A 13167-nucleotide genomic window follows, 5' to 3' on the forward strand; every position below is an offset into this window, starting at 1 on the left:
CTGTTTTGGCACCAAGGTGTTGGCATAAACTTCCCCTAGAGGTTTGGACAGCTGAGTCACTGGCTATCTTCCAGTGATGGTGAAGACCGTTATTCATGACAATGAACAGTGTTTTAGACTCTGTTTTAGAGTTAATGTATCCAATGCTAGAGACTTAAGCACATTTGAACGTCACTCTGGATAAGAGATTCTGCCATCTGCTGTAAATGTAAAATGTAAACGTAACTTTATGAGCCATTGTTTTATCTGGTGGAAACATGAGTGTACCTCAACACAACCAATTACTGGCAGCGCTATTAAGAGATTGTTTGTATTTACTGTATCCTGCTAAAGCGTTTGGATTTTCATTCCTTTTTTTTCCTTCTGTTTTTGTAGCAAAAAATATAATCAAAAATAAATTCCTTCATTAAAAACAGATAAGAATGAAATTTTACATCCAACATCATCATCCCCATCATAATTTTTTTCATTCTTCAACAATTAATGACCATTTTTCCACAAATAAAAACAGGTACAATACTAAAAAAGCGACAACATGTCTGAATGATAACCGAATCATAACATTTTTTATTTCATAGTATAACAATTTATAAAAATAAAATATTCACAATGATATAAAACTGTATAATTTGTGCATTTAAGCATTAATATCACGTGCTACAAAACATCTACACTGTATTGTGTGTTTGTTGGTTCATCTGTCACACTTGTGAATTGACTTTATTCTGAGAGATCCGACTTGTGTGTTGAAGTGTTTACATTAGAAACCGGTTCCTGCATCACAGCATCCACCAGGGCAGCTTCCTGCGAGCCGCCAGCAGGTTGCCATGTCCTCATTTTTACCTCCCTAAATTCAACTCTTTTGCTGCTGTTGATCTGGTTTTTGACTCTATAATGAGTGGAACAATACTTGGGGATATAACTATGTACAGAAATTATGTGATACTGAAAGTTTAATTATTAAATTACTTTTAACCTAGTCTATGCTCAGTTGATATGATATGATATGATAAGATATAATATGATATGACATGATATGATATGATACTTTATTGTCAGAACGTCTGATTTTTTTCTTGCTTCACAATACATTTTCTAAGTTTGCAGCAATCATCTCTTACACAACATCACTTAATCCACAAACTCAAAAAAAAAAAAAAACACATTTAAAATACTCTTGATTTACGATTAAGTGTCTTATTTAACTCAAGTATCGCCTGATGCAAAAAGGAGTATTTCAATTTCAATTTTTTGAATCTTGGGATTCTGTACCTCTGATTTGATGGTAATAATTCGAACTCATTATGCAGAATATGATTGGGATTAGAAATTATATTATTAGCCAGTCTTAACAAATTATTATAATAAGTTGAGTCATATAGCTTCTCTAGAGGCATGCCAACAATTCTTGAGCAGATAGTTAGTGGTTCTTTTTTGGGGGTTTGGTTTTGATTGGACATTGTTCTTGTTTGGGGGTTTGGTTTTGATTGGACATTGTTCTTGTTTGGGGGTTTGGTTTTGATTGGACATTGTTCTTGTTTGGGGGTTTGGTTTTGATTGGACATTGTTCTTGTTTGGGGATTTGGTTTTGATTGGACATTGTTCTTGTTTTGGGGTTTGGTTTTGACTGGACATTGTTCTTGTTTGGGGGTTTGGTTTTGCTCGGACATTGTTCTTGTTTGCGGGTGCGTACTGATGTTACATGGGTCTTGTTTGGGGGTTTGGTATTGATCAGAGATAGGTGCCTTTAATTACACGGATCTGGCACCCCAGCCTGGGATCTTCCACCATTCATTTACATGCAGGAATCGCACGAGACGACCGAAGGCCCGTTATTACTAGTTCCTTCATCATGGCCGACGTTCCAGCGTTAATAAACATCTGCGTGTCGTTAAAGATCCAGCCGAATGACGGCCCGGTGTTTTTTAAAGCGGACGGGTCGCGGTTCGGACAGACGCGGACAATAAAACTGCTGACGGGATCCAAATATAAAATCGAGGTGGTGCTGAAACCGGGGAACGCCGAGCCGGTGTAAGTGTCCTGCGTGAAGCTCGTGAATGACGAGGTTATTTACGTGGAATTATTAGTGGGATGATTGAAATAACGCGCTCGCGCGCCCGTCCGTGCGTAATCCTTTAGGTTCTGGGTGTGGTGCTCGGTTCCACCTGTCACACGCATGTCCACTATTGTACGTGATCAATTTGGCAATGGATGTTTGAAGAGACGTTCATTATACAGCTTTACTTCAGCACCTTAGAGTTCCTCATGTATGATTAAGGCCTGGTGGAAAGAAAGGTTGTCCTGGGCATGGAGACATGATGCGCACCGGCTATGTCTTTAAAAAAAAATAAATACATGTTGATGAAACATAACCAAACCGCTTCCAATCCTAAACTCAGGTGTTGCTGTTGTTTTCAGCTCTATGGGAATCGGTGGGAAAAGCTTTGATCTGGAGCAGCAGTCTAAAGATGAAGAGTCTGCCCTATATCACGGGCTTTACGACACCGAGGGTGTTCCTCACACCAAAAGCGGAGACAGACAACCTGTACAAGTTTCCATACAGGTAAACTCCCATTTATAAACAGCTTACAGCTTTTATAGTCATGTGTAAGGAAGATGATGCTGTGCGCGCAGTCATAAGGCTTGATAGTTCACCTTTGCGGTTGAAAACGCAGTGCGCTGTATATTCAGGGTTTACGGTAAACACTAAACCGCTTGTGTCTCTCACCAGGAATAAAGCCTTCATCTTAAATGGGACACAAAATATCTTTTTGGGGGACTGTATCATTTAGATTTCTGCATAAATTGAAACCACTCCCTAAATATTACAAATCTTATTAATAATAAGATTACTAATCATTTTGATCTTATTAATAATAAGATTAGGATAATATGTTCTAGCACCTTCTACCACCTTAATGCCAATTGTTGTAATTGTTTTTGGTCACCATGACAACCCAAATATAGACACACTAGAGATTCAATGCCAATAATGCAGAAGTCCTGAGGGATGTTGGTCACCATAGCAACGTGTATAGTTTTCTTCAGTGGAGGTCACCGAGCACCACACTGGAGACACTGCAAACTCCTTCCATGTTTCATAAATGTCTGTCGTATAAGGTGTCTGTCAAACGTAAGTCCAAGTGTAAGTTGTTGCTATAGCAACGGTAACGAATGTTTTAGAAAGCGAACCTAACCCGATCACCTTCAACAGCACTGTGATTTAATGCTGATCGGAATCAGAATCAGAAAGAGCTCTATTTGCTCCTGCACACATCTCAGGAGGGATTTTGTTTCACTCCTCTTTACAGACACTCTCCAAATCCGGTGAATAATAATATCTATAATAACTATGGTGAGTGTCTCTCACCGTCATGCAGTGATCTCAAAGTAGGTCATCAGTTTGTGATGATTAAACATAAAAAATTCCTTGCTTTTGTTTTGTGTATTTCTGGCCTGGAAATAAGCTCTGCTTCTTTTCTTTCAAAAGGAACTCACGTTGCTTACATATTCTGTATTCTACAAATCAGAAAGAAAGAAAGAAAGAAGGAAGACAGACAGAAAGATAGAAAGAGACATCAGCGCATCAAACCAACACGATGCAGCTCACAGCATCAACAGTAAAATGTCTCACCTCTTACCTTTAAACATGTTATAATGTATATATTAGTCTGTCAGTGTAGTAAAATATATAACCACAAAGTTGTATACATTATTTATATTACCATTAGCTAGTAATAGATGTTTTTGATTGTTACTAACAAAAGACAAACATGGAGGCATCAACTCCCAGTTCTGTATGAAGTCATGAACACATGGCGTGGTGAGTTGTTAGTGTTGAAGGCTTTGTTGATGTTTACGTCGCTAAACTGAACTGAAAGAAATCAGCTGTGGATTTTGAAGCCGTACGTCTAACATTTGTTCTATTTTGTCGTCAGTTCAAGGAAGCGGGCGTCTTCGAGACGGTGTGGCAGGTGAAGTACTACAACTACTACAAGCGTGAGCACTGTCAGTTCGGCAACAAGTTCACCTGCATCGAGTATGAGGTGAAGCCCAATGAGACGCGCAGCCTCATGTGGATCAACAAGGAGGTCTTCCAGTAAAACACGGCCATCGTGCCGTAGTCCGATTCGAGCACAGCACGGCAGCACTACACATCTGTATGAACAGTAACCATCACTGGGCAGATTGTGTACTGTGTATTAATCAATTCAAGATGGTGGGCATCTGTAGCATGGCTAACTCACTTCTACTTCTACCGTGTGAGCCATGCTAGAGCGCAGAACCTGTGGAGATCCATGCTATATTATGTTATTTTTGTGTTTTTGTGCATGTAAACTTTTATACATATCTTTGTTTGAGTCAGGACCTGTCACCTGGATGAATACTGCTCTTACAGTTTGTGTTTTTGTGCATGTTCTATGTTTACACATATCAGCTAGTCGTTAGTGACACTAAGATCGTTCCTATTAGCGCTCCTACTGTCATAACTTAGAACCAGAGGCTTCACAGCCGAAATCGCTGGATAGATAGTCAAGCCAGGTTTATTTGCGAAACCCAAAATGACGACCACGTCTCAGGAGCTAATCGAGCTAAACTATGTCCAGGTAGGATGTGTACTGTGTTACGCTCGGTCGTTTCACACATCTTGACTTTATCTGGATTCAGATTATTATGGAGTCACCAACATCAGCAGTGAGCATGTGCAGCACCTATTGGAAGGGTTTTGTTTTCTCCTCATGTGTATCGTATTACAAATGGTGACTGGACTTTTTAAAGTCTGTGCCTCCACTGTAGAATCAGATTCCGTTTATTGTCATCGACTGCTTTTGTAGTTCATCAGCATTACAGTTCCAACACGTTGAGATGCTTTTCTGCTCACCACAGTTGTAAAGAGCAACCCTGCCATGTTTAAAGTCTCTGAGATCGCTTCAGATTATTTTTATCTTCCTGAAACTCGATGTCCTACGTGATGCAGTGTCCTACTGCCATGCAATTGGCTGATTTGGGTAATTTCATGAACCAACCAAGGTACAGGTGTATCCAGAGACGATCCTGACCTCCCTGGGGCCCTAAGCAAAATTCTGCTAAGGGGCCCTCCTACCTGACCCTTGAGCCATGTAAACCATTTGCCACACATTCACACTTGCACTGGCAGCACTGCACAGCTAATTTAGCTAGTCAGATAGAGACTAGAGACAGAATCAACTTAACTTTACTGTTATTTGCTCTTGCTGACATCAAACCTGAAGAGAACACAAGTTTACCTGATTGCTGTTCTCGCATTTCACTCTATTTTGTTACTTTTTTCTCTTTTCATGGCCAGATGGATAGCTCCACTTCATATTGGCCACGTTCACACTGCAGGTAAAAGTGGCCCAAATCAAATTTTTTTCAAATCAGATCTGGGCCACTTCCATATGTGGTCCTGAATCAGACCCAAATCTGATCTTTTCCAATGTGGCCGCAGTGTGAACAGCCAAGGCGGATTTGATGCGACTTTTACGTCAATCTACATCGACATTCGTCACAATTATGCGCCGGCGAAACCTTTTTTTTTTTTTTTTTTTTTTTTTTGCGCTGGCGAAAACGTGACACAAACGTGACTGGTAACGTGTGTGTTAAGAGTGTTATATAAAGTGGTTACGTGAACCAGCTCATAATGCTTGCATTGAATACATCACATTATAGCATTACATGATATGTTTGCTTGCACCAGATGATACAATACTTCCTCCATAACCTGCGTGTGACGTCATTGTTATTGTTCGTTCGCGCATGCGGGTCAGTTCGAAACAGCAAACAGTTCACACTGGTATCTGATATAGGCCACATTTTAAAAGGTAATGTGAACAACCAAACAAAAAAATCAGATCTGAGCAAAATATCCGAATTGAGCATTAAGACTTGCAGTGTGAACGTGGCCATTGTCATCTACACAGTAAACATTAACACACGCTGTAAAATGAGGCAACTTGCGTAGTGAGCGTATAGGGCCGATCGGATTTGGGTGTATCTAATAAATCAGCCACTCATATTCAAACTACCAAAGCAGGAGGTCCGAGATGCATTTTCGTCTCGTGTAACAAAATGTAAATGAACGTGTTTTTCTGATTAAACCCTGTCTAAATATGTGACGCACTCGCTCGGACAACAACCGTCCTCTTAATCAGAGCTGATTTGCATATTAACGTTTGGCTACCGGTATCGATACAAGCATTAGAAACAACAAAGAATTACAAATCCAAGCTGTGTGAAATGTGCCGGTGCAAAATGCAGCTGAATATGAGTTTAGTTAAGAAACCAGGTTTTTGACCAGTGATGCACGGTACATTTTTCTGCCCCGTTATGGTTACACACAATTTCAACGATCGCACCATGAAGTAACTCCAGTATTCTCGCTGAAATAAAACAGAGCAATTGTCAGGAATATTTGCTCAAAAAAAGGTGCTGCATTGTTATATATTGATTTCAAACTATTTATTGATGATGTGTAATATAATGAATAATATTTACTACATTGTGATGATGATCTGGCGCTGGCACTGGTGATGATGTAGGACTGTTTATGCTCGGTGGTGTGTGTTTATTTATCGTCTGAATGAATATTTCCTCGAGTTGCCCTGTATTGATTTTATGCAGCAACAGTGATAGAAAGTTCAACTGATTTATTCCGTGACATACAATCGAGCACTACACACGTCTGTGTGTTTATCCCCAGGGTGTGAAAATCATTATTGACTTATTCGGGTGTGAATTTGTTTGCTATGAATAAACGTTTTTTCTCAGTGCACCTCATTCACTTACAATAATTGATTTAACATATCACATGAATTGACACTTTAAAATAAACAATATTACCAGAACTGTTCAATTCTGCTTATTCCTGTTGTTGCTTAATTTATTTAAATTAATTTGTTTAAATTATGCTGGTGTTTCTGTGATGCTTTGTATCTATCTTCATGTTTGTTTTTCGTTTTTTAAAGGGAGCAAAAGTGGACTTCTTTTGTAAGATAAAACATCACAGTGCTTAAAAAAGTCTCTGCTTTTTTATTTCAATATACTGTAATGAGCATTACAATAAAAATCCCTACAGACACATTAAATAAATTGGAAAACAGAAATCTATCTATCTATCTATCTATCTATCTATCATTTCATCCAGCCATCTATCTATCTATCTATCTATATCCTTTCATCTATCTATCTATCTATCTATCTATCTATCTATCATTTCATCCAGCCATCTATCTATCCATCTATCTATATATTTATCTATTTATCAATCCATCCATCCATCCATCTATCTATCTCTCTTTCTCTCCAAACCCCAACACTTTAACCTGCACGTTAATACGCGACTGATAACCCGGACTTTCCTCTGTATAGTGACATGCGCACAGTAGCATGAGTACATAGAGAAAGTGCCCGGATGTTACGGCCCCCTCCCCGGCAGTGAGAGAGTAAGTGCCCGGATGTTACGGCCCCCTCCCCGTCAGTGAGAGAGTAAGTGCCCGGATGTTACGGCCCCTCCCCCGTCAGTGAGAGAGTAAGTGCCCGGATGTTACGTCCCCCTCCCCCGTCAGTGAGAGAGTAAGTGCCCGGATGTTACAGCCCCCTCCCCCGTCAGTGAGAGAGTAAGTGCCCGGATGTTACGGCCCCCTCCCCCGTCAGTGAGAGAGTAAGTGCCCGGATGTTACGGCCCCCTCCCCGGCAGTGTTCAGAGTAAGTGCCCGGATGTTACGGCCCCCTCCCCGGCAGTGTTCAGAGTAAGTGCCCGGATGTTACGGCCCCCTCCCCGTCAGTGTTCAGAGTAAGTGCCCGGATGTTACGGCCCCCTCCCCGGCAGTGTTCAGAGTAAGTGCCCGGATGTTACGGCCCCCTCCCCGGCAGTGAGCTGAGCTGAAGCCGCTCCTCCTGTTCCGCGCTGCGGCTCTTCACTGCAGTGAGATCCGTCACCGGGCCGTAACACGGACGCCTCGAGTCTCACACCCACAAGCGTTTGTTGTTGACCCCGGCAAAGCAAAACAAACCGAAGAAGTCGGATTCGGTGACACAAGAACAACAATAACACAATAATAATAACAACAATAAAATAACGAAGACAAAATGGTAAGTGTGCGCGAGCTCTGCGATGTCTCTTGCTAACAGTGCAGCCGTTAGCTAGCATGACGTTAGCATACATGCTAAGTGGAGTGACGCGGAAACAGCTCGGTGTTTTTATTTAATACCTAAAACATCCGGTTAAAATCGTGCAGGTTTTCAGGCAGGAGATGCGTGTGTGTGTTTATAAAGCTGTGTCGTGAGCCGGGCTCCGTGTTTCTGGCCCACTAGCGTGTTTAAGGCGGACACATTAAGGCACTGACAGCAAACTGTCAGAATATTTCTTCTAAAACCACAACACTAAAGGTCTCAGGGGTGTTTAATAAGCGCAGACACACGTTATAGCTGAACTAGCGGCTGGTACCGAGCCCTACTTTAATGAACTGAGCACGAATTAGCAGTGAAAGTGAATATACTCGGTGTGTAGACGCTGTTAGGGCTTCAGAAACATCCCCAACGTTCATGACAGGGCAGAGAAACAACCCTGCTGTTGACATCCGCAGGGAAAATGTTTATGCACGTGTTTGTTTGTTTGTTTGTTTGTTTGTGTACAAACTTCACCCTGAAACATGGTGAAATATTTCTGACGTGTGTTTTTTAAGTGAATCTGGAGCTGAAGTTTCATCTTGGTTGCTGTTGTGTTTTTATGATTCCCTTTGAGAAGTGAGCTCTGGTGTCTTGTGTAGCTAGAACAGGACAAAAAAAAACAACAACCCCGGCTGTCTCGGTGTACTTAACGTGAGATGACTTTTGAACCTCAGGGACGTTCTGCGTCGTGTTCGTGAGAAAGGAGGAGTGCAGGAGTTGGTGCTGACGACGGACTCCCAGAATGCGGTGAAGCTGCATGGCAGTGAGTTACTACAAGAGGCTAGTTAGAGTCACGATGGGTATCGGATGCGTCGGATGCAGGCGAGGATGAGAGAGAAGGATGGGGCTAAAGCGCTGCCGCATCACTTTCACGAAGCGAGGGATTGAGCGACGTATGATGCTCCAGCCAGCAACTAGTTGAACTGCCTTGTGGGTAATGAATGTACGAAAGCATCCTGTTGCTCACGGACAGTCGATAGTCGATGTGATTATTTTTCGATTCTCTTGTAGACAGGGTTCAGCTGGAGGGCTGAGTAAAGTCGAATCTGGCGTTTGAAACGTGTCAGGACGTGTAAACTGGTGTTGGGACCCTCCGCTATACAGTTAACAATCTTTTATAAAACACTAAACGTAATACGTCACCTGCTCACAGCCCTGATGTTATAACTCCAGGAATCAGTATTGAAATGATCATCTGATTAGAAATAAATTGTACACACATAGATATGTGTGTTACTATCTATAAGGGTCATTATATAAATATGTGCTCTGTCTGTCTCTCTGTCCGTCCATAGAACTGTCAGACGAGTGATCTGTCTATCTAGCCTATCTATCTATCATGGTAAAAGAGAGGCTACATTTATCCTTCTATCAATCTGTCTATCTCTCTGTCCATACGTCTTTCCATTTATTCATAAAGCTGTAAAGCTTTTTAATGATCTTTCCTTTAGCCATAAAAAAAGTCCTTATAATTTTATAATCTATCTCGGTCTGTCCATCCCTCAGTCCATCCATCACTCTGTTTATAAAGCTAAGCCTTAAAAAAAGTTCTTTTATTCCCTATGTGCCACCTGTCTGTCTATATATCCATTTGTTTATTTGTTTAAGCTATATATCTCATACTTTTTTTCCTCTTGCCATTGTTTAATGATCCCCTATATGCCATCTATATATAAAATCAAGCTATAAAGCATTTTTTATTCCATATGTTACATCTGTCTAGATATCTATTATAAAATTGACACAAGGCCAGATGTTTAAACTAAAACACTAAACCTTTTCACAGAGGGTCGAGAGAATGTAAAAGGCGTTACAGTCAATGCGTATTATTGTTGTTATTGTTATGATGATGATTGTTTCCTCAGTAGCAGCGTTGAGATTTGGATGCAGAACCATCACTGAGCACTCAGCGTGCGAGTCAGTAAACGCTGAGCAGAGTCAGGGCTGTAGGTTTGTGTGTTAATGTAGGCCACCGCTGCTGCTGCTGCTTTGTGTACTTCCACTTCTCTTGTCATAATTGAGTCTCTGTCTATTTATGGTGCCTTTCATTCTGCAGGTCTTCAGTGCACAGCCCACCATCACTGTCCAAACTTTACAGATCAGAATGTTCTGGAAGAGTGTGTGTGTGTGTGTGTGTGTGTGTCCGTCCGTCCGTGTATCTGTGTGTGTGCGCGTAAAATAGGCCAGCCGGGATTCTTTATCTCCTCCAGGCTCTGTAGCCTATTTAACATCCCATTATTCTACAAATAGAGGAGTATTCTCGACGGAGGTCATAGATCCAGGTTAATCAGAGCACCTGCTCAGACCTCGAGAAAACAAGCGCTATAGAAAACGCTTCGTATTATCTTCTTGATGTTTTCTATGGCTGGCTGGTTCTTGGCATACGATGAAAAGTTCAGACGAGCCTTTTACTTCGAACTCACTCGCGAGGCTGTGGTGAGATCAGATCATGCAGGTGTAAGCTCAGGTGTGGCGCCCAGTCAAGAGTTTCGGTTTTCCTCGTAAACTGGAGCCTAAAAAGGTGTCGGCTATCATAAATATAACGTAAGTTCGGCATAGCTGAGCAGCCGCTTCAGTCGGAGCGACGCTAGCCGTGAAGCTTATCTACGAACAAAATCTCGCCAGCGCTTCGGCAGTATCCTGTCATTAGGTGCCTTTTTCCACCCACAACCTCACTACAACAATGTGATAAAGACTGACAGCATGTGAGATTTTACAGAAAGTCAGAAAGTCGTCCCTTAGGCATCGATGGGATCGACGTGGTCAGTAGAGTTGTGTAGGCTGTATATCGTCTTGTTGTATTAGACGTTTTTGTGCTCATCTTTCAGTTATAAAGACACCTGAAGCACTTGCTCCAGTTTAAATCACATAGCAAGAAAATATAGACTCATCAGATCATTGGTACTTCTGTTCGGTTTGGAGTGGGGTCCATGTTCCTGTCATGTGACGTACTAATGGTTTGTGGCCACGCCCACGACAGCCAACACTTCTACTAAAGGTTGTATTAAACCGAGATGTTGGTGAGAGCGTGTTAGATTCCTAGTGTATTAAATATGGTCATTCGGTTGTTGTCCTCCTTCTTCGGTGTATATCCTGTAGGCTCTAGCTGTGTGTGGCGTTTCTGTTGCTATGGTAACAGTGTGCTCAGCGCTGAGGGGGTGGGAGGCATGGGGGGTGGTGGTGGAGGTAATTCTGACCTTTTCACACAGCGAGCACAGAACGGTGTCTTTAAAGCGTCTAGTCTTTAAAGCGGCAGAAACGTTTGAAATCCATCACTCGGCTCATGTCCCGATAGGGTGTGTGTGTTTGTGTGAGTGTGTGTACGTGGGGGTCTCCTTATTGGATGAGAGAATAAATACCAGAGAGGACAGGAGAAATGTTAGACTCAGACATTGATGTCCAGTCGTTTCTTTTTGTGGTGTGTAAAGAAGTCGTTTCCTCTCTTTGCCCTGTCTGTTCCCCGTCCAAACCTGTTACCCGGTGATGTAATCCTAAACCTTCCCTCCAGTTCATTTGGTGTCAGAATAGCACCAGGTGCTCCGAGTGCGCTAACGTTAGCAAAGTGTTTATATTCTGTTTCATTGTAAGCTTACATTGAGTTTTAGCAAAGTTGGAGTTTGTTTACAGAGCGACACACGCCGGTGCTTTACCCTCCCGTTACTCCTGCGTACGTCCCACCGTCCTGCAGTTATATTTCCTTTTCCTCGATACATCGACAAAGAATACTGATCGAACTAATCCTTGACCTTGTCTAATCAGAGACGCCGAGGCTTAGACGTGTTGACGTTTCCTATTCGTTATGTAAAGAAAGAACGAACGACGGGGTGCGTGCTGTTAGAGGAAAATAATTAACGACATGGGGGTGGTGTGTGGTGTCCCGAAGCAAGAGCTGAGAAAAATGTCTCCTCACAAACCCTCGAAAACGTTTGTATAGTTTTACCAACAAAAACCAACGATCACGATCCAGCTTTTCCTTTTCTTATTTTTTTTTCTCTTTACTTCCTTATTTATTTATTTATTTTTCACTTTTAAAAATACAAATTATTAATGTGATATTTTTTTCTTTTCTTCTGCTATATTATTTATATTTGAAACGTCTTGACATATCGTGATGAAACCGCAACGCGCTTTGCTCTGTTAATTAACTCCCGCAGGTGACTCTATTATAGACTAAAGCTGAACACAGTCGGAGGAGAGCACTAACTCTAACTGTACACTTTACCTTCCTCTGGTCAGCTTGGTTTTCTGATGGACCGAGGGGTTAGAGAAGGAGGATGAAGGATCATAGTGTAATGATTCTTCTTGATGTTTCAGGGTGATGTTTATTCTTGATGTTCAGGGTTCAGGTTCAGGTTTCTTTGTGATCTTCATAGTTTTGTTCATGTCTGTGCTCCTGTATTCCGTTGAAACAGAATGCCTGAGTGGATCCGTCTCATGTTTATAGGAGAGAGAGAGAGGGAGAGAGAGCGGAGGCTGTGATGTCTTTATTATAAACAACTCCAACATACAGAGGGAAAGAATCATCAGTCTTCCCAAAATCCACAAACACCTCCACCACCTCTCTCTCTCTCACACACTCTCTCTCTCTCTCTCTCTCTCTCTCTCTCTCTCTCTCTCTCTCCCCACCTCTGCATTGCTTCATCCTGTCATACTCACTTTAGACTCTCATCTCTCTCTCATACTATTTCTCCTTTTCTCTCTCTCTCTCTCTCTCTCTCTCTCTCTCTCTCTCTCTCTCTCTCTCTCTCTCTCTCTCTCTGCATTGCTTCATCCTGTCATACTCACTTTAGACTCTCATCTCTCTCTCATACTATTTCTCCTTTTCTCTCTCTCTCTCTCTCTCTCTCTCTTTCTCTGCATTGCTTCATCCTGTCATACTCACTTTAGACTCTCTTCTCTCTCTCATACTATTTCTCCTTCTCTCTCTCTCTCTCTCTCTCTCTCTCTGCATTGCTTCATCCTGTCATACTCACTTTA

The 13167-nt window shown here is 41.8% G+C and overlaps 2 protein-coding genes across 2 annotated transcripts in view; both read left to right on the top strand.

Annotated features, from left to right (window-relative positions):
* Positions 1-1786: 1786 nt before the first annotated feature.
* On the top strand, positions 1787-6875 carry cnrip1a (cannabinoid receptor interacting protein 1a). Its single transcript, XM_060861034.1, has 3 exons — positions 1787-2031; positions 2419-2563; positions 3939-6875. The coding sequence occupies exons 1-3, from the start codon at positions 1853-1855 to the stop codon at positions 4101-4103; spliced, it is 489 nt and encodes a 162-aa protein (XP_060717017.1). The 5' UTR covers positions 1787-1852; the 3' UTR covers positions 4104-6875.
* Positions 6876-7832: 957 nt separating this feature from the next.
* The window catches only part of ppp3r1b (protein phosphatase 3 (formerly 2B), regulatory s1ubunit B, alpha isoform, b), a 20491-nt gene continuing 15156 nt past the window's right edge, over positions 7833-13167 (top strand). The window contains exon 1 of the mRNA XM_060860130.1: positions 7833-8112. Within this exon, the coding sequence (XP_060716113.1) occupies positions 8110-8112 (3 nt within the window). The 5' untranslated portion in view covers positions 7833-8109. The remainder of the gene's footprint in view (positions 8113-13167) is intronic.

This window comes from Tachysurus vachellii, chromosome 24 (assembly GCF_030014155.1).
Source record: "Tachysurus vachellii isolate PV-2020 chromosome 24, HZAU_Pvac_v1, whole genome shotgun sequence".
NCBI classification, from domain to species: Eukaryota; Metazoa; Chordata; class Actinopteri; order Siluriformes; family Bagridae; genus Tachysurus; species Tachysurus vachellii.